The sequence below is a fragment of the Panthera tigris genome, chromosome C1 (assembly GCF_018350195.1).
Source record: "Panthera tigris isolate Pti1 chromosome C1, P.tigris_Pti1_mat1.1, whole genome shotgun sequence".
Lineage (NCBI taxonomy): Eukaryota > Metazoa > Chordata > Mammalia > Carnivora > Felidae > Panthera > Panthera tigris.
In genome coordinates this window covers 213,163,604-213,189,153 of record NC_056667.1, presented here as the reverse complement: position 1 = coordinate 213,189,153, position 25,550 = coordinate 213,163,604, and the positions used below count along the sequence as shown (strand labels likewise).

Here is a 25,550-nt window from a genome sequence, read left to right as displayed (position 1 = left end):
TTATTTAGGGGCACCTGCATGGCTTAGTCAGTTGAACATCTGACTCTTGATTTTGGCTTGGGTCGTGATCCCAGGGTCGTGGGATTGAGCCCCATGTCAGGCTCTGCATTGAGCATGGAGACTGCTTGGGATCCTCTCTTTCTCTCCCCCTGCCCCTCTACCTTACTCTTACTCTCTCTAAAATAAAAAATTTTTAGAAAAGCCTGGGTGGCTCAGTCTTAAGCATCCAACTTCGGCTCAGATCTCACAGTTCATGAGTCCAAACCCCACATCGGGCTCTGCACTGACAGTGCAGAGCCTGCTTGGGATTCTCTTTCCCTGCTCCTCTCTGACTCACTCTTTCTTTCTCTCTCAAAATAAATAAGTAAACTTTACAAAAATTAAAAAATTAAAAATTAAATTTTTTTAATCTTATTTATATCAAGACCTTTAGTTCTCTGTTTAGATAAGTTTAGCATTATTTTCAACACAGGAGTTAAAAGTTTAAACAAAGGGGAGGTGCCTGGGTGGCTCAGTCGGTTAAGCATCTGACTCCTGATTTTGGCTCAGGTCATGATCCCTGAGTTGTGGGATTGAGCCCCATCAAGCTCTACACTGAGCATGGAGCCTGCTTAAAATTCTCTCATTCTCTCATTCTCTCATTCTCTCTCTCTCTCTCTCTCTCTCTCTCTCTCTCTCTCTCTCTCTCCACCTCTCCCCCACTCGTGTGCTCTCTCTAAAATAAAAAAAAAAAATAAGTTTAAACAAAGGGGAACATCACTAAGATACTGCATATAATGTACACATTTATTAGGATACTCTGAAGTTTAAATCCTATGTTTTTGCAAGTCATGCCCTTTTGTATTATCTGGCTCCTTAAACTTCATCTGTTTTGATCCTGAGAGTTGGAACTGTTTCAGCCGTGTTTCAGGACATTCCAGAGAAGAGACTAAGGACAGACTCTTCTCCATCTTCTGCTACCAGCACACAGCATCCTACACCATCCGTGTCAGGAATTCTCAACTGAAGGACAGCCCTGTTTCTGTTTCCTTTAGTATAAAATAATGCTCATTTTAGGAAATTCAGAAACGTAGAAATAGAAACAATCCAAATTGCACCACCCCTGGTATCAGGGCACAATCCATGGCATTAGTTTGGAAACTTTCTTCATCTTACTTCCCATGCACGGTGTTTTGCACAAAGCTGAATGGCCTTCTGTACACAATGCCTCTCTGTTTCCCCAGCATCACGAAGTACTGTCCACATTACTGCCTTCCTCAATCACCTGAATGGCTGCTGTACGCACAAGAGCAGCAACTCGCTCTGCCACTTCCCAGTTCTGTGGCCCGGGCACTCGGCCACCTCATGGCAACCTTCTCACACTCCCGAAGATGAAGTAAGACCACCTATGCATGGCGCGGGGTGCCAGCACACAACAGCTGTCAGCCCTGGTCATTAACTCAGTGGGTTGTTAAACTGGAGTGTCTTCTGGGCTTACAATTTTTATGTTTAATGCTGCAATAAACACAACGTCCTCTGTGCTTTTTCATATTTAAGATTATCTCCTTGGGACAGGATCCTACCATGGAAATTACTGAGTCAAGAGTAGGGACTTTCTTGGAGTTTTTCAAACATGTCACCAATTGCTTCCCCAAATGGTTGCACCACATGTGCTGCTGGAGGGTGAAGAAGCTACAGGGTTTCTATAAACAGCACAATTCCAGCTCATACACAACACTGGCTGGATATAAAAATACACTTAGACAATTATGACTAGTCGACAGTAAAAAAATACACTTAGATAATTAGACTCATAACTCAGTATTGACAAACCTGGGTTTTTTACTTGCCCTCTTAAACTAAATGAAAACACAGGGAAAAGAGATAACAATTTCTGACTTCCTTTTCGCTCAGCTTCTGAGTACTAGTCCCTCTTTATCAAAGAGTTTAAATACAAAGGCTACCAAGTGGAATTAGACTTAACGAGATGAGTATTTCAAATTTTCCCAAGCCATATAAAGAATGAGTCTGCACTCCCAAACTTGAAATATAGAAGAGTTCTAGGATAACAAAAAGTCAGAAATACAGATATTTCCTTTCAAACCCTTCAAATACGTAAATGTCTCATAACCATCCATAAGAACGATTCTATCACGCATCCCTCTATGAACTCCACTGAGACCAACCCAAAATGTCCAAGAATACCAACCAATTCTGAGAAGTTCATAGCTGATTTTAAGTATTACAGCGTATGTAGCTTGAGAGGCCAAATCCAGATGGAAAAAAGTGGTCCTCTTCAACAAACAGTGCTGGAATATCTGCATGGGAAAGGGTGAAACTGGACCTTTTCCTTCCACCACATACAAAAATTAACTCAAAATGGATCAAAGACTAAATAAAAAGATAAAACACTCTTAGAAGAAAACACTAAAGTACATCTTCGTGACCCTGGATTTCTCAAATATGACACCAAAAGCACAAACAAGAGACGGAAAGCATAAGGCCGACTTCATCAAAATTTGTAATCCTTTTGTGCTTCAAAGGACACCATCAAGACAGTGAAAAGAGAACCCACAGAAGGGGAGAAAATATTTGCAAATCACTGATTTGATAAGGGTCCAATATTTAGAATATATAAAGATTTACAACTCAACAGAAAGATAGCCCAACTTAAAAACGGGCAAAGGACTGAAATAGACATTTCTCCAAAGATATACAAATGGCCAAGAAGCACATGAAAAAAACACTCATCAACAAAAAGAAAGACAGACAGACAGACAGACAGACATGCCCAACATCGTTAGTCACTAAGGAAATGCAAATCAATACCAGGAGATACCACTTTGCACGCATCAGGATGGCCCCATTATTTAAAAAAAAAAAAAAAAAAAAGTGCTGGCAAACGTGGAGAAACTGGAATCCCTCTCTATTGCTGTTGTGTTGTTGGAAATGTAAGATGAACAGTTCAGATGTTCTTCAATAAGGTAAACACAGAATTACCCAGCAATTCTACTCCCTGGATAAACACTCAAAAGAACTGAAAACAGGTATTCAAACAATAACTTGTCCATAGCAGCTCTATTCATAACAGCCAAATAGAAGTGATTCAAACATACATCAACATATGAATGGATAAACAAAATGTGGCATATCCATACAATGACATACTATTAGGCCACAAAAAGGAACGAAGTCCTGATACATGCTACAACACGGATGAACCTTGAAAACACTATGCCAATGGAAAGATGCCAGACACAAAAGGCCACGTGTTATATGATTCCATTTACACAAAATATCCAGAACAGGCAAACCCATGGAGACAGAAAGTGGACGAGTGGCTGGGGAAGAGGAGGGAATGGGCAGTGACTGCTCAATGGAGTTGAAGGGGTTTCCCCGGAGGGGAAAAAGTTCTGGAACTAAATAGTGGTGCTGGCTGCACAACACTGCTAATGTACCTAATGCCACTGAATTGTATACATTTAAAATGGTCAAACGGTAAATAAAAAGAATCAGAGTATCCCTCTTCCATCTTGGCGCAAGGGACAAAGCACTGCTCATCTTGGAGCACGGGGTGTACCTCACCATGGTGGGGCCAGAGGAGCCGGCTCAGGAAAACCACCACTGCCCAGACACCATCACCTTCAGATGAGGAAGAGCAGAGCCAGCCAGAAGTGGGTGACAGGTGACCCAAGGCACCTCACTGCTCAGACTGAGGCTGCAGGGATGGCCCGGCCAGAGCAGCAGGCACAGCGCTGGACCTGTGGCCAATATCAGGCGGGACTCACATTCCCTCTGGCAGCCAAGCACACAGCTAATGGCAGTTCGAACCCGTAGACTGGCAAACACATTCTAGGACTGATAAATCAAAACAAAAAAGCGGAGGTAAGAGGCTGAAGCTACACTATAATGCACATGAATAAATCTAAATGAATTTATTACAGAAACCGGAAGACCATTTTAGAAAATATGCGCTTCTTGTTGTAAGATTACAGGAAGACACTGACTCTATTAAAAAATTAAAGTTTTTTCAAGGACAGGGTGCACCAGAATGAGAACATGATGAAACTAAAGTACAACAAGCTGCGATACAGGCCATGATTAGAAAAGGAAGCAAAAACAATCACTCCAGCAGAATTAAAACCCACATGTGAAGGGCTAAAGGGAAAAATGTACACTGCAGAAAATGTCACTGGTCATGAACAAGACAAAACTGAGACACAGAATGCTGTAGCCTACAGTGGAGAGAAGAAAAGACAGGGGAAAGCTCTCCAACAGATTGATAAAGGGACAGATCAGCCTACAATAAGAACCATCCAAAAGGAACCCAAAATAAGCAGAGATGCAAAAATCTGAAGTACAAACCCAAAAAAGAAAAGCAAAGACCTGCCAGGCTGATGTGCCGAAATTCCAGGCACAGGAGGGAGGAGAGCAGCCTCCCTCAGCCCAGACTGGACGCGGTGCCCCACAACCCCACCTCGGGGCTCCGGCCCAAAGATGAAACAACAGATTGCAACACAGCAAGCAAATGTTCAAAGGCCAAAGAGCCAGCTTGAAGGGGCTCTCCTGGGGAAATGTAGACAATTTGAGCATCAAAAGGAATGACTGTGACTGATTGTAAAACACTGAACAAAAATAGTGAATCCATAGGGAGAGAGAGAGAGAAAAGAAAACATCTGCCTTCTGTTGGGAATGACTCTTCTACCGAATCCTTACTTTGAAAATTGGTAATTAAACAGAATCTAGCAATTACCCTGCCTTTTTTTTCCCCCCCAGGAGAAACTGTAGTCCTTCCCCAGTTGAAGTGGGTAAATTTTACAGAATACCAACAGATACACACGGAAGAAATGACAGAAAGGGGCAGGCGGGGCGGCGGGGCGGGGAACTCTCCATTTTGCAAACTCTTAATGTAGCTGATTCAGGCAAGTATGATGTATGAATGCTCAAGAAAGCAGCCGAGTAGATTGTCAAAGCAAAGGATATTTGCACGGTGCCCAGGAAGCACCGCACAGGTTACCTCCTAACTGCAAAGAGGGAAATCTACATTTTCAGCAGGAAGATCTAGCATCTCCACATAAAGCAAATGATGACACAGCAGAGGGGACAGCCTAACAGGACACTGAGAATCCCAGATTTAGGAGATTTGCCCAAAACATCAACCCGAACGTATTCGAGTCTTCAAACCTCTCACTTCCAGTTTACGGCAAATAAAAGGATCAAAGAAACCACAAGGAAACAATCAGACAAATCCAGACACAGGTTTAACAAGACCGCTTCCCTGGTCTCTTCACAGAGTCAGTGTCATAATGGGGAGGAGAGGGAGAAGGGGGCTATGGGGAGCTGTTCTAAGCTGAGAGTCTGAAGAGGTACAACAACCAAACACGGTGCATGTGGGGCGCCTGGGTGGTTCAGTTGGTTAAGCATCCAACTCTTGACTTCAGCTCAAGTCATGATCTCACAGTTCATGAGTCTGAGCCCCAAGTCAGGCTCTGTCTCTCTTCTATCTTCATAGAATATATGGTACAACCATTACAAGGGATAAGAATAAAGAGATTTTATTTTTTTAATGTTTATTTATTTTTGAGAGACAAAGAGAGCAAGTGGAGGAGGGACAGAGAGAGAGAATCCCAAGCAAGCTTTGAGTTGTCAGCACAGAGTCCGACTTGCGGCTCAAAACTCATGAACCACAACCATCATGACCTGAGCTAAGTCAAGAGTCTGACACTTAACCGACTGAGCCACCCAGGCGCCCCAAGAATAAAGAGACTTTAATAACACGAGAAATACCTGTAACATGAAAGTGGAAACTTACATATACGTTCATTCCAACTCAATTAAACACACCCAGAAACACAGTCTGGAAGGAAATACAAAAGTAACAATAATGATAGTGCAGATGGACCTCTGGGTGCTGAATTCAGGAATTTACCTTCTTCCCCTCCCCTCCCTTCCATCTTCTTCCTCACCAGCTTCTCACCTCCTTCTCGGATTGGTTCTCCTGCTCCCCCCCACCTCTGAAAGCCAGTGGCCAGAGCTAAGCGGGCCCTCCCACTGTGCCACTGTTCCCTCTCTCAGCCTCCAGGAACCACCCCCACTGTCAAGGGGCTGGGTAGGACCCAGTAGGAAGAGGTGTGGTATGGAATCTACAAGGCTTGGGTGGCACACTGGCGAGCCACCTAACTGCTCTGAGCCTACATCCCTCCGCTGTAAAGTTGGGATAGTTGAGAATAAAGAATCCAGGGTACCACTGCAGCAGGGCACAGTGAGGGCAAAATCCCAAAGCTGGTCCCCACCAGTCCTCAAGCAGACCTCCTTATGTCAGAGAAGAGCTCCAGTTATCCCACAAGCCTCCTCTTCCCCAACACCCATACCAAACCATCACCAAGTTCTCACAATGTCAAATCCAACTAAGTCTCCCTATTACTGCCACCACCACAACCTCGGCCCAGGCTACCAGCACTCACTCGGCCAACGACAACACAGCCAGAGCAACCTTTTCAACATAGATCAGATTATGTCTCCCTCCTTCCTGAAATCTTTTATTTATTTTTTTAAATGTTTATTTATTTATTTTTGAGAGAGAGCAAGCAGGGGAGGGGCAGAGAGAGAGAATCCCAAGCAGGCTCTGCACTGTCAGCACAAAGCCCAACACGGGGCTCGAACCCATGAACTGTGAGATCATGACCTGAGCCAAAATCAAGAGTCAGATGCTTAACCAACTGAGCCACCCAGGCGCCCCTAAATCTTTTTTTTTTTTTAATGTTCATTTATTTACTTTTGAGGGGGGAGGAGAGGCAGAGAGAGACAGAGAGAATCTCAAGCAGGCTTTGCACCATCAGCACAGAACCCAGTATAGGGCTCGAACTCACAAACTGTGAGACCATGACCTGAGTCAAAACCAAGAGTCAGATGCCAACTTTTAGCCGACTGAGCCACCCAGGCACCCGTTTTTTGTTTTTGTTTTTGTTTTTGTTTTTGTTTTGAGAGAGAGCGCACAAGTGAGCGAGGCACAGAGAATCTCAGGAGGGGCAGAGGGAGGAGGGGAGACAGAGACAGAAGCAGGGCTCACCGGAAGAAGGGCTCATGTTCACCCAAAGTGGGGCACAAGCTCACACCGTGTGGGGCTGGAGCTTACTAACCATGAAATAACGACCTGAGCCAAAGTCAGATGTTTAACGACTGAGCCAGCCAGGTGCCCCTGTCTTTTTTTTTAAAGTAGGCTTCACGCCCAGCATGGAGCCCAAAAGGGGGCCTGAACTCAGGACCCTGAGCTCAAGACCTGAGCTGAGATCAAGAGTCAGACGCTGGGGCACCTGGGTGGCTCAGTCGGTTAAGCCTCCAACTGTGGCTCAGGTCATGATCTCACAGTCCATGAGTTCGAGCCCCATATCAGCCTCTGTGCTGACAGCTCAGAGCCTGCAGCCCATTTCAGATTCTGTGTCTCCCTTTCTCTCTGCTCCTCCCCCACTCACATTCTGTCTCTCTCAAAAATAAACATTAAAAAAAAGAAAAGAAAGAAATAGAACACTACCAGCACTCCAGAAGCTCCCTCTCTCATGGGCCATCCAATCACTACCCATATCTTCCCACTGTGCAAACTTCTCTGGTAATCATTTCTTTGCACGCAAACTTAAAGGCACAGGCAGGCAAGACTAAACACCTTAGTATCCTATCCATTCTGAATTTGATCTAAATGGAATCACACATAACATTCTTTAATGTCTGGCTTTTTTGGTCAGACTACATTAATGCTGTAATTAATCCTTAACGCAGCAGGTAGCAGTTCGTTTTCATTGATGCATAGTATTCTCTTGAAAGAACATACCATGATTTATTCATCCATTCTACTGTTGACCGACATTTGGCTTCTTTCCACTTTTGAGCTACTACCAAAACTACACTAGTAATGTTCTTGTACGTGGTGCCTCTTGAAGTACATTAGCTTGTAGAAGCTATTAGATACACACGCCTACAAGTGGAATTGCTGAAATACAGGATACACATTTCTTTAAGAGACTTTGAGACACTGACAAAATGTCTTCTAACGTGGTGTCACCAACTTAATATCCCCACCAACGGCAGGTCAGTTTCCCCTTGCTCCACAGTCCTACGAACACCTGGAAAGAGACACCACATGGAAGAGATGTGCAGGGTAAGTATGGGAGTGGGGAGGAGCAGAGCTTCCATGCCCTCTCTGGGCATGCCAGCCCCCGCCCCTGCCCCACACCCACATGCACACACGCTAGTATGTTCACCAGCCCAGAAACTCCTCGAATCCCCTTGTTATAACTCAATCTCCAAACCCCCTCTGCTCCTAGAAGTTGGGAGTAAGGCTGAAAGTTCACATCTTGAATCACTTGTTTGGTCTTTCTGGTGACCAGCTCCCATCCTGAAGCTATCTTGGATGACTTCAGCCCCGCCCTGAGGCACCTCATTAGCGTAAGTTCGGGTAAAGCCAAATGGGGCTCATTATGAGTAACAAAAGACACTCCTATCACTCATGTTCCAAGTGAACATGAATTTTAAGGGGACGCTCTTCCCACTACAGACCCCATTACTGACCTCAGGGGAAAAAGCAGCCAGCCCCAAATGCCAGCTCACTTCCACAGACCTTCATCCTCCCTGGTTCGCAGCCCTGTGCTACTGCACTGTCTCATCAGCTGCCTCCTATTAGCAGAAGCTGCAGACAGCTGCTCAGTTACCTGGCCCACCATCACCAGAAGCAGAAGTCACTTTCTTCCCACTCATCTCTCCCTACCACCACCCTCCCGTATCAGGTCAAATTCCCCTATTGTCTCCTCCCAAAGCAACCTGGCTGTCACCTGCTTAACGCTCATCAGTATCATAATGCCACACTAACTGCGCAATTATCTTACCCAGGTCGGTCCTGTCTTCAGACTATTAGCTCCAGGAATGTTTTTTGTTGTTGTTCAGTAAGGCACCCCAAGTGCCTAGCACACTTAACAATATTTGCTGAGTTAAAAATGAATCTGTGAAACAAGAAAAATAATGACTAGCTATGATATTCCCACTAGGATTCCATACATTAATTTTTTAAGAAAGATTTGCATAGCTAATTGTCTGCCAGATTCACTCTTACTTGCTCTCCTGGCCACTGGAGACGAAGAATCACCCAGCTTGAGCTGAGGGAGGAGGGGTTTGGGGAGAATGACCAAAAAGACAGAAATAATCCTAAAAGAAACCATTTACTGAATGCTGACCATACACCAGGCACTATGCTAGCTAAGTGGACACAGACTGTCCCATTTACTTCTATGACTTATCATCATCATCTCTGTTTTAGGGTTCTGAGAACTACTATTATCCTTTCTATTTTGCAATTTTGCAGATATGGAAACTGAGGCTCAAGAACACACATCTCACATTTACTGGTATTTTCCCTGTTTCACATCAGGAAACCAAGTCTTAGGAGAGGAGGTCTGGAAACCTGTGATCACGTGTCTCATAAGTGGGAGAGCCAGGCGTGAATCAACTTCACTCGACACCAAAGTTTAGGCTCTTAAAGTTTAGGCTCACACGTGAGCTTTAAAAACCTTTCATACCACCATATACCCGCTAGGATGGCTACAGTCAAAAGACGTAATAACTGAGGACCTGGAGAAAACGGAACCCTCACACACTGCTGGTGGGAATGTAAAATGGCACGGCCACTTTGGAAAACAGTCTGGCAATTTCTCAAAGGTTAAGCACAGAGTTACCTCGTGACCCAGCAAATGTAGTGGTAAGTAGATACCCAAGACAAATGAAACATACGTCCACAAAGAAACACGTACATAAATGTTCACAGCAGCCTCATTCAGATTAGCCAAAAAGTGGAAATAACCCAAATGCACACGCTCTAACATAGACGAGTTTTGGACACTTACGCTAAGTGAAAGAAGCCAGACACAAAAGGCACATACTGCATGCTTCTATGGATGTGAAATGTCCAGAATCGGCAAATCCTTACGACAGAAAGGAGATTAGCAGCTAAGGTTGACAGAGTTGAGAAGGAATAAGGAACAGATGCTAAAGGTTATGGTGTTTCTTTTGGGGGTGACAGAAACGTTCTAAAATTGACTGTGGTAATGGTTACACAACACGCATATACTAAAAACCACTGAGCTGTATACAGTTTAAGTGAGTAAACTGAATGGTATGTGAATCATATCTTTACAAAGCTATGTTTTTAAGTCTTTTACATTTTGCCTAATTTCTACTAGTTTTCATTTCACAATGGGAAAAACGCTTTGTTTAAATTTGAAATCAGGGATGTAAGCACTTTCATGCACAAAGCCAACAATGTTAACTTTTTTAAAACCTAGAAATAGATTAAACTCAGTCTTAACTGATATACTTCACAGAATCACACTGTTCTTTACTCAAATTTCAAAATAACCTATAATGAGCTGGTGAATTAATTTACCAGTGTTATTTCTTCCATTTTCTTTTTCCCACTCTTAACTATGTGGTCCTATGGAGTCGTTATTGTGCACTAGTTAGGAAATACAAACGAAGTGATGTGTTTGGTAGGGACAGTTGGAACTTTTAAAAATATCAGACATGCATGAAATGCTAAATAAATGACCATCTCAAATCTCCCCTCATCAAGTTTTCAGTATGCTAAAGACTCGGGGAAAAGTTTTAAAAGAACCTCATTAACTAAAGACTGACTTGGAGTTTTGGTAAGGCTTCTCTTTTTTTTTTTTTTTTTTTAATTTTTTTTCAACGTTTATTTATTTTTGAGAGACAGAGAGAGAGAGACAAAGCATGAGGAGGGAAGGGGCAGAGAGAGAGGGAGACAAAGAATCCCAAGCAGGCTCCAGGCTCTGAGCTGTCAGCACAGAGCCTGACGTGGGGCTTGAACCCACAAACCGTGAGATCATGACCTGGGCTGAAGCAGCTACAGCATCTCCTGAGAGTTGACTAGAAATGACTCTCAGGCCCCACCCTAGACCTACTGGACCAGAATCTGCATTTTAACAAGATCCCCAGGGGATGTGCCTGCACATTAAAATCTGAGAAGCACTGGACTGCTATTTCAAAAACTTGAAATACATACAGCTCTGGTCCTGGGCCAGCTTGTCCTCAGTTCCATTCCTTGACCTTCTGCTCTGCACTGAATTGCAGGGGGGCTGATCCCGAATGCGCTGGGGTTCCCAAGCAAGAGGCAGGTGGGGTTAGACAGCAGCAGCAGCAGCGCCCTCCAAAGGCTCCAGGGCCAGATGACCTAGGGCAGTTCGGCCTCTGGCAGGTGGGAGTTGCTCCTGGGGAGCCTGAAATGCCATGCCCTCCCCTGTCCTCCAGCTTAGGGGTGACAATGGTTTCCTGTTGCCTCATCTCAGGGTTGCTTCACTGCCCACTGTTTGCATCCCCAGTCCTTCACCGCCTGGGAGACCACCCCCCTACATTGAATTCCCTCTGTTTTAAATGAAGTGGTTTCAGCTTTCCCGTCTAGACCTAGAACGATACCCCATACCATTTTGGATCTCTCTTATGCACCACATAATCCCAGTGCAATTTTCTGAATGGCTTATCTGCTTAAAAAACGGGGCGGGGAGGGGGGGGCGGATAGCTAGTGCACACAGAAAACCTCACACTTCCCACATTCAGGCAATCTCTAACAACCCGAAAGAAAAATTAGCCTGAAGCTATTTGTACAGCAGATGTGACTGTATTCAGCAACTCAAGTCGTCAGGGTGTATTTTTAACACTCTACCCATCACTCCTCCTCAACCACAACAGCTGGTAGGTACAGCAACTATTGTGTTGGGAAATGGGGGCGGGGGGGGGGGGGAGGGAATGCCTCCTAAAGAACAGAATTCTGGACAAACACTGGAATCTCTGAGAGATCTAATCTTAATCACACTTGTAAATCATATGATCTACCCCACACTGGGAACATACCATGCTCCAGGACCAAACAACAGGGGAGAGCAACTCTTATCAGTATCATTTAGGGCTACTTGGAGATCTTCCTAAAAGCACATCTGACTGGTCACTCCCATGCTCTGAATAACCCTCAGTGGCTCCCTCTTGCCCAAGGCCAAAAACCCAACTCCAGGGTTGGCCCTTTAAAATCCAGCCCAATCTACCTTTCCAGCCTTTTCTTAATCCCCCTCAAGTTGACCCACTCACCTTCTGACCATTCCCAGCTGTGCCTACACCTTCAGCTACAATGTGTGTCAGTATCTGTCGACTATGTGGAAAGCGCTTCCTTCCCCAATTAGCTTGGCAAACTTTTTCTCTCAAGATCATGGTAGCTGCATTCTCTGTCCCCTGAGCTTCCACAGGACTTACTATGTCATACTGTCACGTGCACAGGTTCCATCTTCTACACGGTAGGATCCAGACTCCTACTGTCCATCTTGGGATCCTGACCACGGTTCCGATCCAGATCCACATTTATTACCTGTGACTCCCTGGGCCAATGCCGTCGGATGGGGATGATAGGTAACACCCAACTCAATGGGTTCTCCCTAGTGCTAAATGAGTTAACCCACATAGAGTGCTGTAAAGTTAACCCAAGAAAAATGCCTGGCACCTTGCCTGGTAAGCACTGAAGAATTGCTACCTTACAATTAATTGCCATTACTGCTATATCTGGAACAAAGGAGGGGTTCAATCACCTATTTGCGGAATACCTGGAACACTATACAATAAACCTGTTTGTAACATGCTAAGCCCAAAGACTACCCCACCACAAGTAGCAAAGGCTGACAAAAGGTAAAGCAAGAAATGGCTCCCACGGTGAAAGTACCAGCTGAACCTAACTGGCCCCGGAGGAAAAGCGCACTGCAGCAGGGTGAGAGTCTGTGCCAGCTGGATCCGCCGCGGCTGCCCACAGACCCGGCATGCCCTCAGCCACCTGTCCAGCCACCTGCCTCAGGCAGCCGTGTTCTAACAGAGAGGGCTCACCTGTAGCAAAAACCATAAGCAGTTTTCAACGGGAACCGCAATGGGAAAACAAAGGGCGCAACTTTCCTCCCGCAGAAAGGAAATGCGTCTTTCTGCAAGCGAGTATTTGGCGTCTGGAGTTCTCCACCGAGTTAGGTGCCCAGCGGGTGCGCCGCCAGGGAAAGCCCCCCTCTCCCGGCTTTCCCGAGGGAGGGTGAGCTGGTCACAGAAGGCGCATCCCTTCCCCTAGGGCACGAAGACACAAGCGAGTCAAGTCACACCCGGGTCCTGTTGAATTTCCCGGGGGACCACAGGTGAGTCCACAGAGCACCCGGCGGGAAATGACCTGGCCAGTCCTCAGAAACGCGGGGCTCGGGGAGCGTACGCTTGCGGGGCGCAGCCAGCAGCCCCCATTTCTGGGGCGCTCGCCCCCCGCCTCTAGGCCTCAGTTTCCTCCGGGTCCTCGCGGCGCGGGGCTTCCTCGCGGCCCACTGCGGCTGGCGCCCCTGGCCCCGGCGCCCCGCCCCACTCGCCCGGCCCCGCGCGGCGCCCACCTGCGCCCCCGGCCCGGGGTCCCCGCCGCCGCCCCGCCGGGAGGGCGCGCTCAGCCCCGGCGCGGGGCGGGGCGGGGCGCCCGGCCCGTTACCCCGTGGGGCGCGCTCCGCCCGGACAGCGGCGCCCGGCGGGACCCCGGGCCGGGCTGGGCCGGGCCTGGGCGGCTCTCGGGCCCGGCCGCGGGCCTCACGGGGCTGCCGCGGCGTGAGGGGCGCGCGCCCGGGCCGCCGCCGCCGCGGGCTCACCTTCTGACGGATCTGGCCCGACGTGGACACCTTGCGGATGAGTTTCTGCGGGGAGCCGGGCTCCGCCTCGGGTTCGCTGTCGGACGACTCCTCGGGCGGCGGCGGCGGAGGAGGTTGCGGCGGACCCGGCGGAGGGGCGCCCGCCGCCGCCGCCATGCTGCCGGGCCAGCGCGCGCACAGCGGGCGGGGGCGGGGCCGGGGGCGGGGTCTGGAGGGCGGGGCCTGTTCGGGCGGGGGCGGGGCCGAGACTGGGTGGTTTCCCCCGCCCCCCGCCGCGCCCCCTGCCGGTCACGCGCGCAGCCGCAGATGGAGTCGCGCTCCGGCCCCTCCGCCTCCACCCGCGGTGTCCCCTGGCCCCTGGTCTCAGCATCTGTTTATTTTCTGTCTAGGGCACGATTTGCGTCATTTTGTTCCTGTGGTCACTTTTTTTTAAATCTTCAGTCTTTTCGTTCAAGAATGTAAGTGATCTCCAGGAGGCCCGAGACTGTGTCTGTCTTGCCCTGCATTTTGTCGCCAGCGTCAGAAGCAGCGTCTGGCATTTAGTCGTTAGTTGCACCATAAACAATTCGGAGTGGAGGGATGCATGCATGAATGCAAGAAAGAAAGAAGAAAGTACTTGGACGGACTTCTGGGATGCCAGAAGAGGGGTACACAATTCCAGCTGGTAAGGGTTCCTGGAGAAAAGATGCCCAGGAGAAGGAAAAGGCTAGCAGGAGTTATCCCGGACAGGGGGGAATTGTGTTCTAAGAGGAAGGACCAGATTGTGCAAAGGCCTGGAGGCAAGAAAACAAGTGTCCAGGAAAAAAGGAAGTTGTAGCCTAAAGGGAGGAAAATAACACAAAGAGATGAGCCTGGGGGTGGGCAGGTCAGATAGAGCTTTGTAAACCCGATAAAGAGGTTAGTCCTGAGGGCAACAGGAAGCCCTTAAGGGATTTTAACCCTGGGTGGGGCTGGGTCACAAAGCTGGAGCCTGTGATCCAGGCTTTGAAGTAATCAGGGCAGGTGGCTGCCTGGGTCACTGGGAGGGGCTGCAGAGATAAAGTAGACACAGAAGTAGGTGGAGGCAGGAGGCAAAGGTGAGTAAGAGGCCCTGGGTGCTAACCAGGGCTGCCGGCTGGTAGATGCGGTAGGTGGAGCCCTTCCCTGGGGGGAGCAGGAGAATGCACTTGTTTTCGCTGCCCTTTGAGACGTACAGGTGTTTGAAAAGAGCTTGGTGTTACCTGAGAGGGGCAAGTCCTTAGGGGACTGCGTGACTGTCCCCTTGCTTTCAGAGGGCTGCTGCTAGAGACTCAGTGGCCTCTGGCCTGCCTGCTGGTCAGCATGCTCTGGCCCCTGCTCCTCTGGGTGATACTTTTCAGAAGCAAAACAAGTGAAACCCCCTCCCCCCCACCGGGGGACACAGAATAGCATCTAGCATGGGGAGGGACATGGCCAGGGGAATGGACGCAGAGCCAGGACAGAGCATGTCAGGGCCTAATGCAGGAACACTCTGGGACAGGCCCCGAGCCCCTGGCTGCACTGCCCAGTGCCATAGCCACTGGCCACATGTGGCTACTTCAATTTCAATTTCAGTTCATTATAATTAAATTTTCGGTTCCTCAGTCACACTAGCCACATTTCAGGTCCACGATAGCCGTGTGTGGCTTAGCAGCTACCACACAAGACAGCGCAAATGTACATTTCCATCCTCACCGTGAGTTCTGATGTGCACAAAGATAGCGATGGCCCTCGTGCGCTGCCCGCCCAGCACGCACCAGACACTTGAGCAGTGATTTTAGTCTTACACACCAGCCCCACAAAGCAAGCTCGCTGGGCTTGTTCTGGCGATGGAGACGGTGGCCTGGGGTTCAGATACGTCTTCCAAGGAGTGGAAAAGAGATGGGGTTTGGGCATGGACCGTGTGTCTTCCAGGCTGGCTCTCCCACAAAGCTGGGCCCAAAGGAGCTCGTAGAAAACAAGAGGGGAGAAGGGCCTGTTCTGGGCCGAACCGTGTCCCTCCCCCCCGCCCCCCCCCCCCCGCCAGCGTCCCCCCAAGCGTTCCTAGGTTGAAGTCCTAACCCTCAGTACATCAGAATGTGACTGTGTTTGGAGATCGAGCCTTTAAAGAAATAATCAAGTTAAAACGAGGCCATTAGGATGGGCCTTAATCTAGTGTGACTGGTGTCCTTCTAAGAAGAAGAAATTTGGACACAGACAGGCTCAGAGGGAAGACCATGTGAAGACACACAGAGATGCCATCAACGAGCCGAGGAGAGAGGGAGGCCTCAGAAGAAACCGGCTCTGCCACACTTGACTTCAGGCTTCTGGCCTCCAGATCTGTGAGAAAAATATCTATTGAAGTCCCCCCAGTACTTTGTTATGACAGCCCAAGCAGACTAAGACCAATACAGGCACAGAGGAGAGAGTGTCCCGCATCCCCATGGAGGTTGGTCATTTTGTATCAATTAATTACAAATAGTGTGATCCGTAAGTGCAAAACCTAGGGGAACAAATGATTAATGCCGTCAAGGGTGTTGGAAGGCTCTCCGGAGGAGGGTTGACCCCAGCTGGGTTTGGACATTTGAGAAGAAAGGTAAGGGGGTGCAGGGACTCTCCCGGGGAAAACACAAGGCAGAAGACTCCCGGGCAAGTTGAGAGAATGACAAGGGGAGCCAGCCGTTGGTGAGGAGAAGAGGAGGCCAGGAGGGTGTGGACTGTGGCTGGCCTCGGAGCACCCTCTGTGCTGGCCAGGAGCAAGGACTCTGTCCCTCGGGCACCGGAGCCACTGAAGGGTGTTGAAAATCTATCTGGACAGAGAGTGATCCAGAGGAGGAAAGACTAGAAACAGAGAGGGCATTCAAAAGCGATTCGCCAATCCAGGCAATCTTGATTTGGAGCAGAATCAAGGCCGTGGTCACAGTGGTGGAGAGAGGAAGTGACACGCAGGAGACACGGCAGAGATGGGAAGGGAGCGGGTGCCCTAGTCGGGAGATTAGGGATGCCTCCCGGGGACACGGCTTTCAAGGAGGATGCTGTCCCCAGTGACCACAAGTAGACCTAGTGGAGGTGAAGATCAACTCGGTTTTGAACAAACGGAGTTTGAGGTGCCTGGGTGAGCTGTTGCCTACACCCGAGAGAAGCTCAGGGGACATGTGGGCTCCAGAATCCATCATCTTAGAGACAGAAAGCCACAGACATGAACGTGAGTTGGGAGGTAGCAGCTGAGGCTGGATGGGAGTGTATCTACAATCATGAGAAAATACTACAGATTGTCTTAGCAAAGAGGAGCCCTTAGGAAGACAGAAGGTCATGTGGGATCCTGGAACATGAAAGGGACATGAGGCAAAAGCTACAGACGTCTGAATAAAGAACGGGCTTGAGTTTAATAATAACATGTCAGTATGGGCTCATTAAGTGTGGTCAACGTGCCATCCTAGTGGAAGATGTTCGTAATAAGGGAGATGGGTGTGGGGGAATTCACTGTCCTATCTTTGCAAACCTTCTGTAAATCTAAACCTACAGGACTTGAAAATAAAAGGTGTATTTTTAAAAAAGAGCATTCGGCTCGTTAAGAATCGTACTATGTTCCTCAACCAGCGAAACATAACTCTGGCATATTTTTCTCTGATGAGTGAAGAAGGTTTTCTGTTCTCGGGTGACTGCAGAGCACAGTTCCCTCCGAGAGCCCCCCCTGAAGTGCTGTGCCTGTAAGAGCACACTCCCTCCGGTGCCTCTTTACGGCATGAGTCACGCTGTGAATCATCTCTAACAATGTGCAGCTCCCTGAGTTTACCCCACCTTAAGGGCATATCAAGGTGGCAGTAATAACACACTTCACATCCAACCTAATCTTTCTTGACCTGTCAACGTAGACGTGCACGCACCTCCTGTCAGGAAAACCCGCTCCATGTTAGAATAAATGATGCGGTTCAAAACATGGTAATTTTTTCTTTTTTCTTGGAGAGAGTGGGGCGGAGGGAGAGAGAGAGAGACAGAGAATCTTAAGCAGGCTCCATGCTGAGTGTGGAGCCCGAAACAGAAGAGGGGCTCGGATCCCCAGAGTGGCCTGCTGCCCTGATCCTTCCTGAGTATCCTGAGAGGGGGCGTAGGCTGGCATGGGAACGTGCTCTTCTCTTCGATCGGAGAAACACTAAGGAGAAATTGTGTCTGACCCCGCAAACCCACAGGCCAAAGGCCCAGTCTTCTGCCTATTATTATTATTACTATTCCTTCTCCAGAAATGAATCCTCATCCCTGTCAATATCAGAATGGCTCAAACTTGACACATAAGTCCACACCCCCCTTTGTGTATATGGGAGCCTCCAGCCTAAATCCCAGTCCCCAGGACACAAGCCAGCCTGGAATCCTGCTGAACAAGCCCAGATGTGGGAGCCTTCGTGTGCATGGAACCCAGGCTGCTGTGCAGCCCTCTGCCACTGCTTGTGGTCCTGGAGACCCCACCCCACGTGTCTACCCCACCCCTGTCCCCTCCATTCACCCTCCTACCTTCTGTGAGGGGTAGACCTGTGCAGAGCTCTGCAAACCTCTTTGTTCCTACTCCTTTGAAACATGGACCAGAGCCTACACACCCCCCAAAGCCCCTCCATGGCCCTAGCAGCCCCCCAAGCTGGCAGATACCACGGGCCAGGAAGGGGACTCTGAAGGACACCACCAGGCACCACCTACAGCACCCTGGCTCTCCTTTAGCCCCCCCTTCCTCCTTGACACAGAGCAGCCTGTCCCCCACCTAGTCTCAGGGAAGACACTCTGAGAAGTGCCCCCTTCCAGGACAAGCCATTCCTAGGGCTGGGTTCTGCCATCATCGGCCGCTGGGCATTGACCAACCTGACCAAAGCTGGGCCAGCCAGATTCTCCGTCCCAGGACCTACACACTGGAACCAGAGACCCCGAGGCTGAGGGTACCTGGTGCCGGGCCACCACTACGGGAGAATGGCTGCCCAGAGGGCAGCCCGGGGAGCTGCTGATTCCTGCCCACCTCAGATTCTTCCTTTAATTCCATTCTCTGAGCCCCTCCAAGGTCCTTCCAGTGCACTCCCTGTTTTCCCTTAAACCAGCCAAATCTGATTTCATTGCTTGCTTTCAAGAGAGACTTAACCAACAACCCAGAGCTCAAACAGGGACTTGGAGCAAAAGTCAAGCGAGTGATGAAGAGTGTTTTGGCCACATTTGTCCTCTGCTCTGTTCATCTCAGGAGGCTCTTGGGGGGAAGTGGAGCTAGGATTGGTCAGGTCATTAGAAACATTGCCTCCCCCACCCCCCCACCCCCCCACCCCCCCCGCCGCCTATATGTTTCCAGGGAAACTGTTTACCCCAGGCCCCCCGGAGAAAGCCCTGGACACACCAGGCTCCACCAGGTGAGCACACCACATCTGGGATGTCTTCCCACCTCGATGAGCCAGCGCTGAGCAGGTCGGGCTTCCTTTCTAGATCCCGCCCTCCCCCACCTGAGACATGGGGACTCTGATGGCTGCAGCTTGCATGTGGGTGATGTCACCTGGGCCCCTCAACAAGCCAGCCTGAATCAGAGCAGAACAAACTTTATTTCTGTGAGTAGACCCACGCTTCGGTATTTAGCATAACTAAAGGACTAACTGTGGAGCTCCGCTCATCAGGCTGTGAACTACCCCGTTTCCCCAGTGCCAAGGGCGACCTCTTCACTCATCCGCGGCCTCCCGGTCTTTCTTCCCTTCCTCAGTATCTCCCGAGTCTTTCAGATTTTGGCGAGCAAACTCCTCGAAAACCAAATTTTCATCCTGTAAACTACAATAAAGCAAAGAACGTTTCGATCATGGCATGCTCTTCGAAGCTTGCAATGAAATCCCAAGCAAAGCAAGATCTTTGTTCTTCCTTTTGCAACAGAGGAACTGATCAAGATTTTTCTAAATGATGGAGCAGGGCATCAAGCCATCCTCCTCACAGCTTTTCACATAAAATCTCTTAAACAAAAAAGAGACAATGAAGAAACCCACAAGGCAGACACACATACCCAGTATAACTGAGCACACACACATGCCATAGTGCTAGGGAGCAAAAAGAAAACCAGGGCCTGAGGTGGTGTTGAGAGCATGGGGTGTGTACAAAAAGAACCCCAAAGGGGTTTGGACCCAAGGAGGGAGTCACAGAACACAGGGACACTCAGAGCAATGGCTCACCTGTCCTTTGCCGTAGCTGTAAGCATGGAATAAAGGAGAGAGAAAGAAATCTATCAGAATAAATTCTGTCTGACAGTTGCACCTGAAAAATTTCTTCCTTATTTTGGTGACTTTATAGTCGGAGGGATAAGAAGCCCAGATACGCGCATTTCACAACAACCGCACGTAATCCCCAACTCTCTGTCTTTTCCAGCTCCCGGAGCCCTTCTCCCTGCACATTCGAACCACGGCCTCCTTTACAGAGTGTCTGCCCTCACCTCCTCCACCCTCACCTCTAGGATGCTTTCTCCCTTCCTGCCCTTTGGACTGCATCTAGAGCAGAGTCCCAGGTGCTGTAAGGACCCGCTCGCCAGGCCCGGCTCACACCTTCTCCTCCGGCTCGCAACGGGGGTGTCCTGGGACTGGATGTCTAACCAGCACCTCCCGTGGTTGGGGTATTTGGGGTACGCGCTCAAGCTTGGGAACCACGCCCGGGCCCCTCAGGGTCTGATTTCTCTGTGAACAGGTTAATCATGTTGTTGTTGTCATTGAGTTATGTTTTCAGGTACGTTTTGCAGCCCGTGATTGACTGCTACTCGTTTGAATGGTCCTTTGCTCTTTATTTGCTCCTTTCACTTTCTGCCCACTTAGTAAGGCGCTGTCGTAACCCTCAGTGGTGAATCAGCAAGAATTAAGTGAAGTGAACAACTCCGGAGGATTTTTCTGAGAGCCCAAGAGTGATGGAGAGTCACTGCTCTGGTCTCTCAAGCACTGGGAGGGAAGTGTCTATGTGGGCTGCTGACCACAGGAAACCAACAGAGAGGTCCCTGGGCAAGAACCATCCTGGGCCCCCACGGTGCTAGCATGATTATACTAACTGGGACCATCAGCCTTAAAGAGAATCAAATCAACCCCTGCCTTCCATGTGGATGCTCTTGACATGGAATAATAAAAACTTGGTAGCATTTCCGTAGTGTGTATTGGGTACAAATCACTTGGCCCCTGGTCCTGGCAAGGCTTCTTAGCTATAAGTTACACCTTTCCTGCTCAGTCTACCTGTCTAACTCAGAGCCAGGAACTAGACAGGTAAGATGTGTGCACTCCTGTGAATGAAACATCTGTGACTCAAATCAGAATCCGGACTGCAAAGTCAGAATTTTGAGGCCATGGCGTGATTTGTCCTTTCCCCCTGAAATCTCACAGCATAAAAGATCATTGTGTAGTCTTGATGTTGTGATATGTTCAAAGGGAGGGCCCCAATGACTGAAACACGAAAATGTCATACCCAAAAAAGGAAGAGCCCCATTTTCCCCCAAGTGAAGTTGAAAAGTCTGTTCACAGCTTTAGAAAACATTCTGGCATAAATGGTGACATCCCCTCAGGTCATAGTTTTAAAATATTCTTTTTAAATGTCCTTGGAAGGGACCAGAATGCATCTCAATCTCACAGAGTTAAAAAATAGTATCTGAATGATGCCAGCATATAGGAATAAGAAAAATGTGGCCAGACTACTTTTCCCCCAAAGTACATTGACTATTTGAATCCAAAACATTTGGAAAAAAATACCTTGAGACAAAGTATTTTTGAGACCAACCCAAAATGAGTACGGGGGTGGGGCTCATTCTAATGTCTAAATGCCATTTCATGATCAATATGTAAAAACCTAGAAAGTGTAAGAAAAATAAATCTTCCTTGTTTATACCACTTTTGTTTGTTTGTTTGTTTGTTTAGTAATTTCTACACCCAGCGTGGTGCGTGAACTCACATCCCCAAGATCATGAGTCGTACGCTCCACCGAATGAGCCAGCCAGGCGGCCCTGTTTATAACACTTTTACTTAAAATATTCTTTGTTGCTCTAACTAGGGAGGGTTCTCATTCACCCAAGTCTATTTTCCTTTCCTGCCAACTCAGCCACCTTAACGTTAACACAGTGGAGAATTTTCCCCCAGAATTTCTGAGCTCGCGCCTGTGTGCTGTTTGCTGCTCCGTTTACTTCCTTTAAAAGAGCCGTGTTGAGATCTAATTCCTATACCACACAATTGACCGACTTACATGCACACTCCAGTGGTTTTTAGTATATTCACAGAGTCGTACAACCCTGGCTTCGTTTTCTTCAGACAGCCATACAAGAGCCAACAGATTTGCAATTCAAAGGAGAGCCAAGGTGTCAGGAACTCGGCCTGACACTCTTTTCTGGTATTTTCAGTGCTCTCACGATAATCCTGTCAAAAATCACTGTCCAAAATACTCGTCAGGCATCTTAAATGCCTGTTAATGTTTTCCCATGAAATGCAAAAGTCTCAGCCTCTTAAATGCGTTTTTTGCCTACGTTTTCTTTCAATCTCAGTCAGGTTCTATTCCCACTTGAGCTTCTGCTTTTAAATCATTCCTGATCAGGGCGCCTGAGTGGCTCAGTTGGTTAAGCATCCGACTTCAGCTCATGATCTCATGGTTTGTGGGTTCAAGCCCTACATCGGGCTCTGTGCTGACAGCTCAGAGCCTGAAACCTGCTTCAGATTCTGTGTCTGGCTCTCTCTCTGTCCCTTCCCTGCTCGTGCTCTGTCTCTGTCTCTCAACAATAAATAAATGTTAACAAAATAATAATAATAATAAAAATAAATCATTCCTGACCCAACCCAACAAGAGAGCCCATGTCCAAGAGGAGGGATGCCCTGTCCTCCGCGTTCTAACTGAAGGTAGACAGGCCATGGCTCATGGCTGAGGGGATAAATCCTCCCCTGTGGGCTGGCCCGGGGCACCTTGAGGATGGCAAACCATCACCTGTTGTACCTACGCCCAGAGACACCCAGAGACTCGATCAGGAATGACTACCAATGGATAAATAAGAAATCTGCAAACAGTAAACGGTTAGAGAAAACCACGACAACGTGTGACTGACCTGGGTCCTCGGGCCGGGGGTGCATGAGGCGGAAAGGCACCTCAGAGGCCACTTCACTAGAAAAAAAGAATGCAGATAGGTGAGAACACGTGCACTATTACAAATCACGTGGAGAAGAGCTGTGGCTGCAGAGATTCCCAGCTGGCAGAGGATTCAGCGTGATTCGAAACAAAACAAACCAGAAATCAGGAAGTGGTCAAGTAGGAATCTTAAATGTATTCCCTGGAATGTGGTCCAGAAAGTTCACTTAGGCCTGGCAGAGACAGCTAGGATTTGTAGGCTCCCCATCCCTCCTGGTTTCTAGTTTCAGTGACATGATGTCGTGGGGAGAGGAGAGGTGAAATCCTGGAGAAAGGATGGTTTTGGAAAAAATCTGGCAAAACCGTACACGACTTTTTAAATGTTAACTCCACATTAACAGTCACATAGTCGCTTGCTAGAGAGAACAGAGATGAGTAGGGCCCTCCAAATTCCAGAAGCTGAAAGGCTTCGGGAAGACTTGGAATTTATACAAAAAGAAGGGAGGAAAGGGGTCAGGAAGGAGAACAGAAGGGAAATCTGGACCAAGGAAGAATGGAAAGGAAAGGGTGATGAAAAACGAGGGTCTCTCCTTGCTTCACCCAGGACCCACGGCCTCCCCCTGCCAGCTTCCATCAAAGCCCATCTGTTTATAAGGCCACTCTCGTCAGTCCCCAGTACAGGTGAGGTCTGGGAGGAAAGATGTACCCTGGGTCCCGTGCGAGGGATGGAGATGGTAAGGGTCTGAGGGAAGGACTATGTAAGGTCAGTGCCTGCCTCAAACATCCCTTACCCTGCCTCTGTGGACACGATTTATAAAAGGTAACCGTTACCATTCACAACACCCAGAAGGCGGAAACCACCCAAATGTCCACCCGCTGATGAACAGATGAACAAAACGTGGTCCACCCACACAGTGGAATACTGCTCAGCCACAAAACGAATGAAACACTGACACGGGCTACCTCACAGATGAACGGCGAAACCATGACGCTCAGCGACAGGAGCCAGCCACAGAGGGACGAATACCGTCTGATTCCGTTTAGGAAATACCCAGAGTAGGCAAGTCCATAGAGGGAGGAAGATTGGGGGTGGCCAGGGACCAGGAAAAGGGGGAAATGGGAGAGCCCACTTAACAGGTCTGGGGTTTCCTTTTCGGGTGGTAAAAATATGAAGGAGACAGATAGTGGTAGCCATGGCACAACATTCTGAAGGTCCTCGATGCCACTGAATTGTACATTTTAAAATGGGTACAATGAGGGGCGCCTGGGGGGCTCGGTCGGTTAAGCATCCCACTTTGGCTCAGGTGGTGATCTTCCAGGCCGTGAGGTCAGGTCCCACATGGGGCTGTGATTCTGCTTGGGATTCTGGGTCTCTCCGCCTTTCTCTCTCTGCCCCTCCCCCCCTCAAAAATGAACATTAAAAAATAAATGCCTAAGTAAATAAATAAATAATAAAATAAAACCAAATGGTTAAAATGGTCAGCTTTTGTGTTACACACAGACACACAGACACAAAGGCAGTGGCCTGGAGCACGCCAGCTCTCTGAGTGTGTGTGTAGCTATGTGTCCCTGCCCAGGGGAGGCCCGGCTTGCAGTCTCGGGGGGAAATATCCCCAGCCTCACACCGACGAGGCAAGGTTCACATGATGCATCCTAAAGGCAAGTGGGCATCATTTCATAACACCTCTGAGCATAACTGCCAATAAACCGGATTTCACTGCTACTGTTTTGAACCTCAGATTTGGTCCCCTGCGATATCCTGGGAATCGGGCAGGGAAGGAAGGTGACGAGGCTTACCTAGAGGTCAGCTCTCCAAGAAGGCTAGAAAACACAAAAGCAAACAGGGCTGGTGACTGTCCCAATGGTAACGTGACCTTATTTCCCATTATTCAGCGGTGGACCTGTCCCAGGCACGCTCCTCACTCACAACCTACCCGTAGGTTAGGGATCCTGCGTCCCCGTAACAGGCAACTCAACTAATCCTCTCTACTTGTGTTTTCATCTCTTTCTCAGGCGGATTAGCGAAAAAGAGGAATCACTTGGGTCCAAGCCCTGATGTTCGAGAATAAACCACAAAGGTCATTGCGAAATACCTGTTATTCACTTATCTTGACTGCTAAAAGAAACTCTGTTGAATGCTTTAGATCCTCTCAGAGAAAATCAAAGAAAATGCTACACACTTTGAAAAACACTACACATATGGACACCGTAGTAACAAAATTTGTGAAATCAACCCATGCTCTATTTTGTTGTCCGAAGCAACGTTTGGGCAGCTCTTTATCGACTTAGATTTATGGAAAATATGCCCGGACTTGCCTTTGATGGCAAGCGAAAGGTGATGGCAAGGTGAAAGGCCAGAGCCTTTGGCAATAGATTTCGAAAGGAAAAGGAGAATTCAAAGTTTTTCCTTCTGATGAGATTTTTTAAATAGAAGTTCATCTCATTAAAAAAAGGGAGGGGGGAGGGTGCTGCCTGGGTGGCTCAGTAGGTCGAGCATCTGACTCTAGATTTCAGCTCAGGTCATGATCTCGTGGTTCGTGAGTTCGAGTCCTGAATAGGCTCCACACTGACAGTGTGGAGCCTGCTTGGGATTCTCTCTCTCTGTGTCTCTCTGCCCCTCCCTAGCTCTCTCTCTCTCTCTCTGTCTCTCAAAGTAAATAAAAAATGTTTAACGTGTATTTATTATTTTTGAGAGACAGAGAGAGAGAGAAAGAGTGCGAGCAGGGGGAAAGGCAGAGAGAGAGGGAGACACAGAATCCGAAGAAGACTCCAGGCTCTGAGCTGTCAGCACACAGCCCGATGCGGGGCTCGAACTCATGAACC

General features: G+C 48.4%; 2 protein-coding genes across 8 annotated transcripts in view; both read right to left on the bottom strand.

Annotated features, from left to right (window-relative positions):
• DGKD (diacylglycerol kinase delta) overlaps positions 1-25,087 on the bottom strand; it is a 123,952-nt gene extending 98,865 nt beyond the window's left edge. For 2 of the 5 annotated variants that reach the window (XM_042995700.1, XM_042995701.1), the window contains exons 1-2: positions 13,677-13,764; positions 8,856-8,969 (exon numbers count right to left, since the gene is read on the bottom strand). Coding sequence is in view for 1 of the 5 variants with exons in the window: in XM_042995696.1 (XP_042851630.1) it covers positions 13,677-13,832 (156 nt within the window). In the remaining 4 variants the exon portion in view is untranslated. Of the gene's footprint in view, positions 1-8,855; positions 8,970-13,676; positions 13,842-24,524 lie in introns of those variants that run through there. The other 3 variants (XM_042995699.1, XM_042995696.1, XM_042995702.1) reach the window with 3 other exon arrangements.
• Positions 19,198-25,550, bottom strand: part of ATG16L1 (autophagy related 16 like 1) — a 76,510-nt gene continuing 70,157 nt past the window's right edge. The window contains exons 13-16 of one of the 3 annotated variants that reach the window (XM_042995713.1): positions 24,525-24,548; positions 22,708-22,763; positions 19,829-19,844; positions 19,198-19,436 (exon numbers count right to left, since the gene is read on the bottom strand). In XM_042995713.1, the coding sequence (XP_042851647.1) occupies positions 19,331-19,436; positions 19,829-19,844; positions 22,708-22,763; positions 24,525-24,548 (202 nt within the window). In that variant the 3' untranslated portion in view covers positions 19,198-19,330. The remainder of the gene's footprint in view (positions 19,437-19,828; positions 19,845-22,707; positions 22,764-24,524; positions 24,549-25,550) is intronic. The other 2 variants (XM_042995716.1, XM_042995714.1) reach the window with 2 other exon arrangements.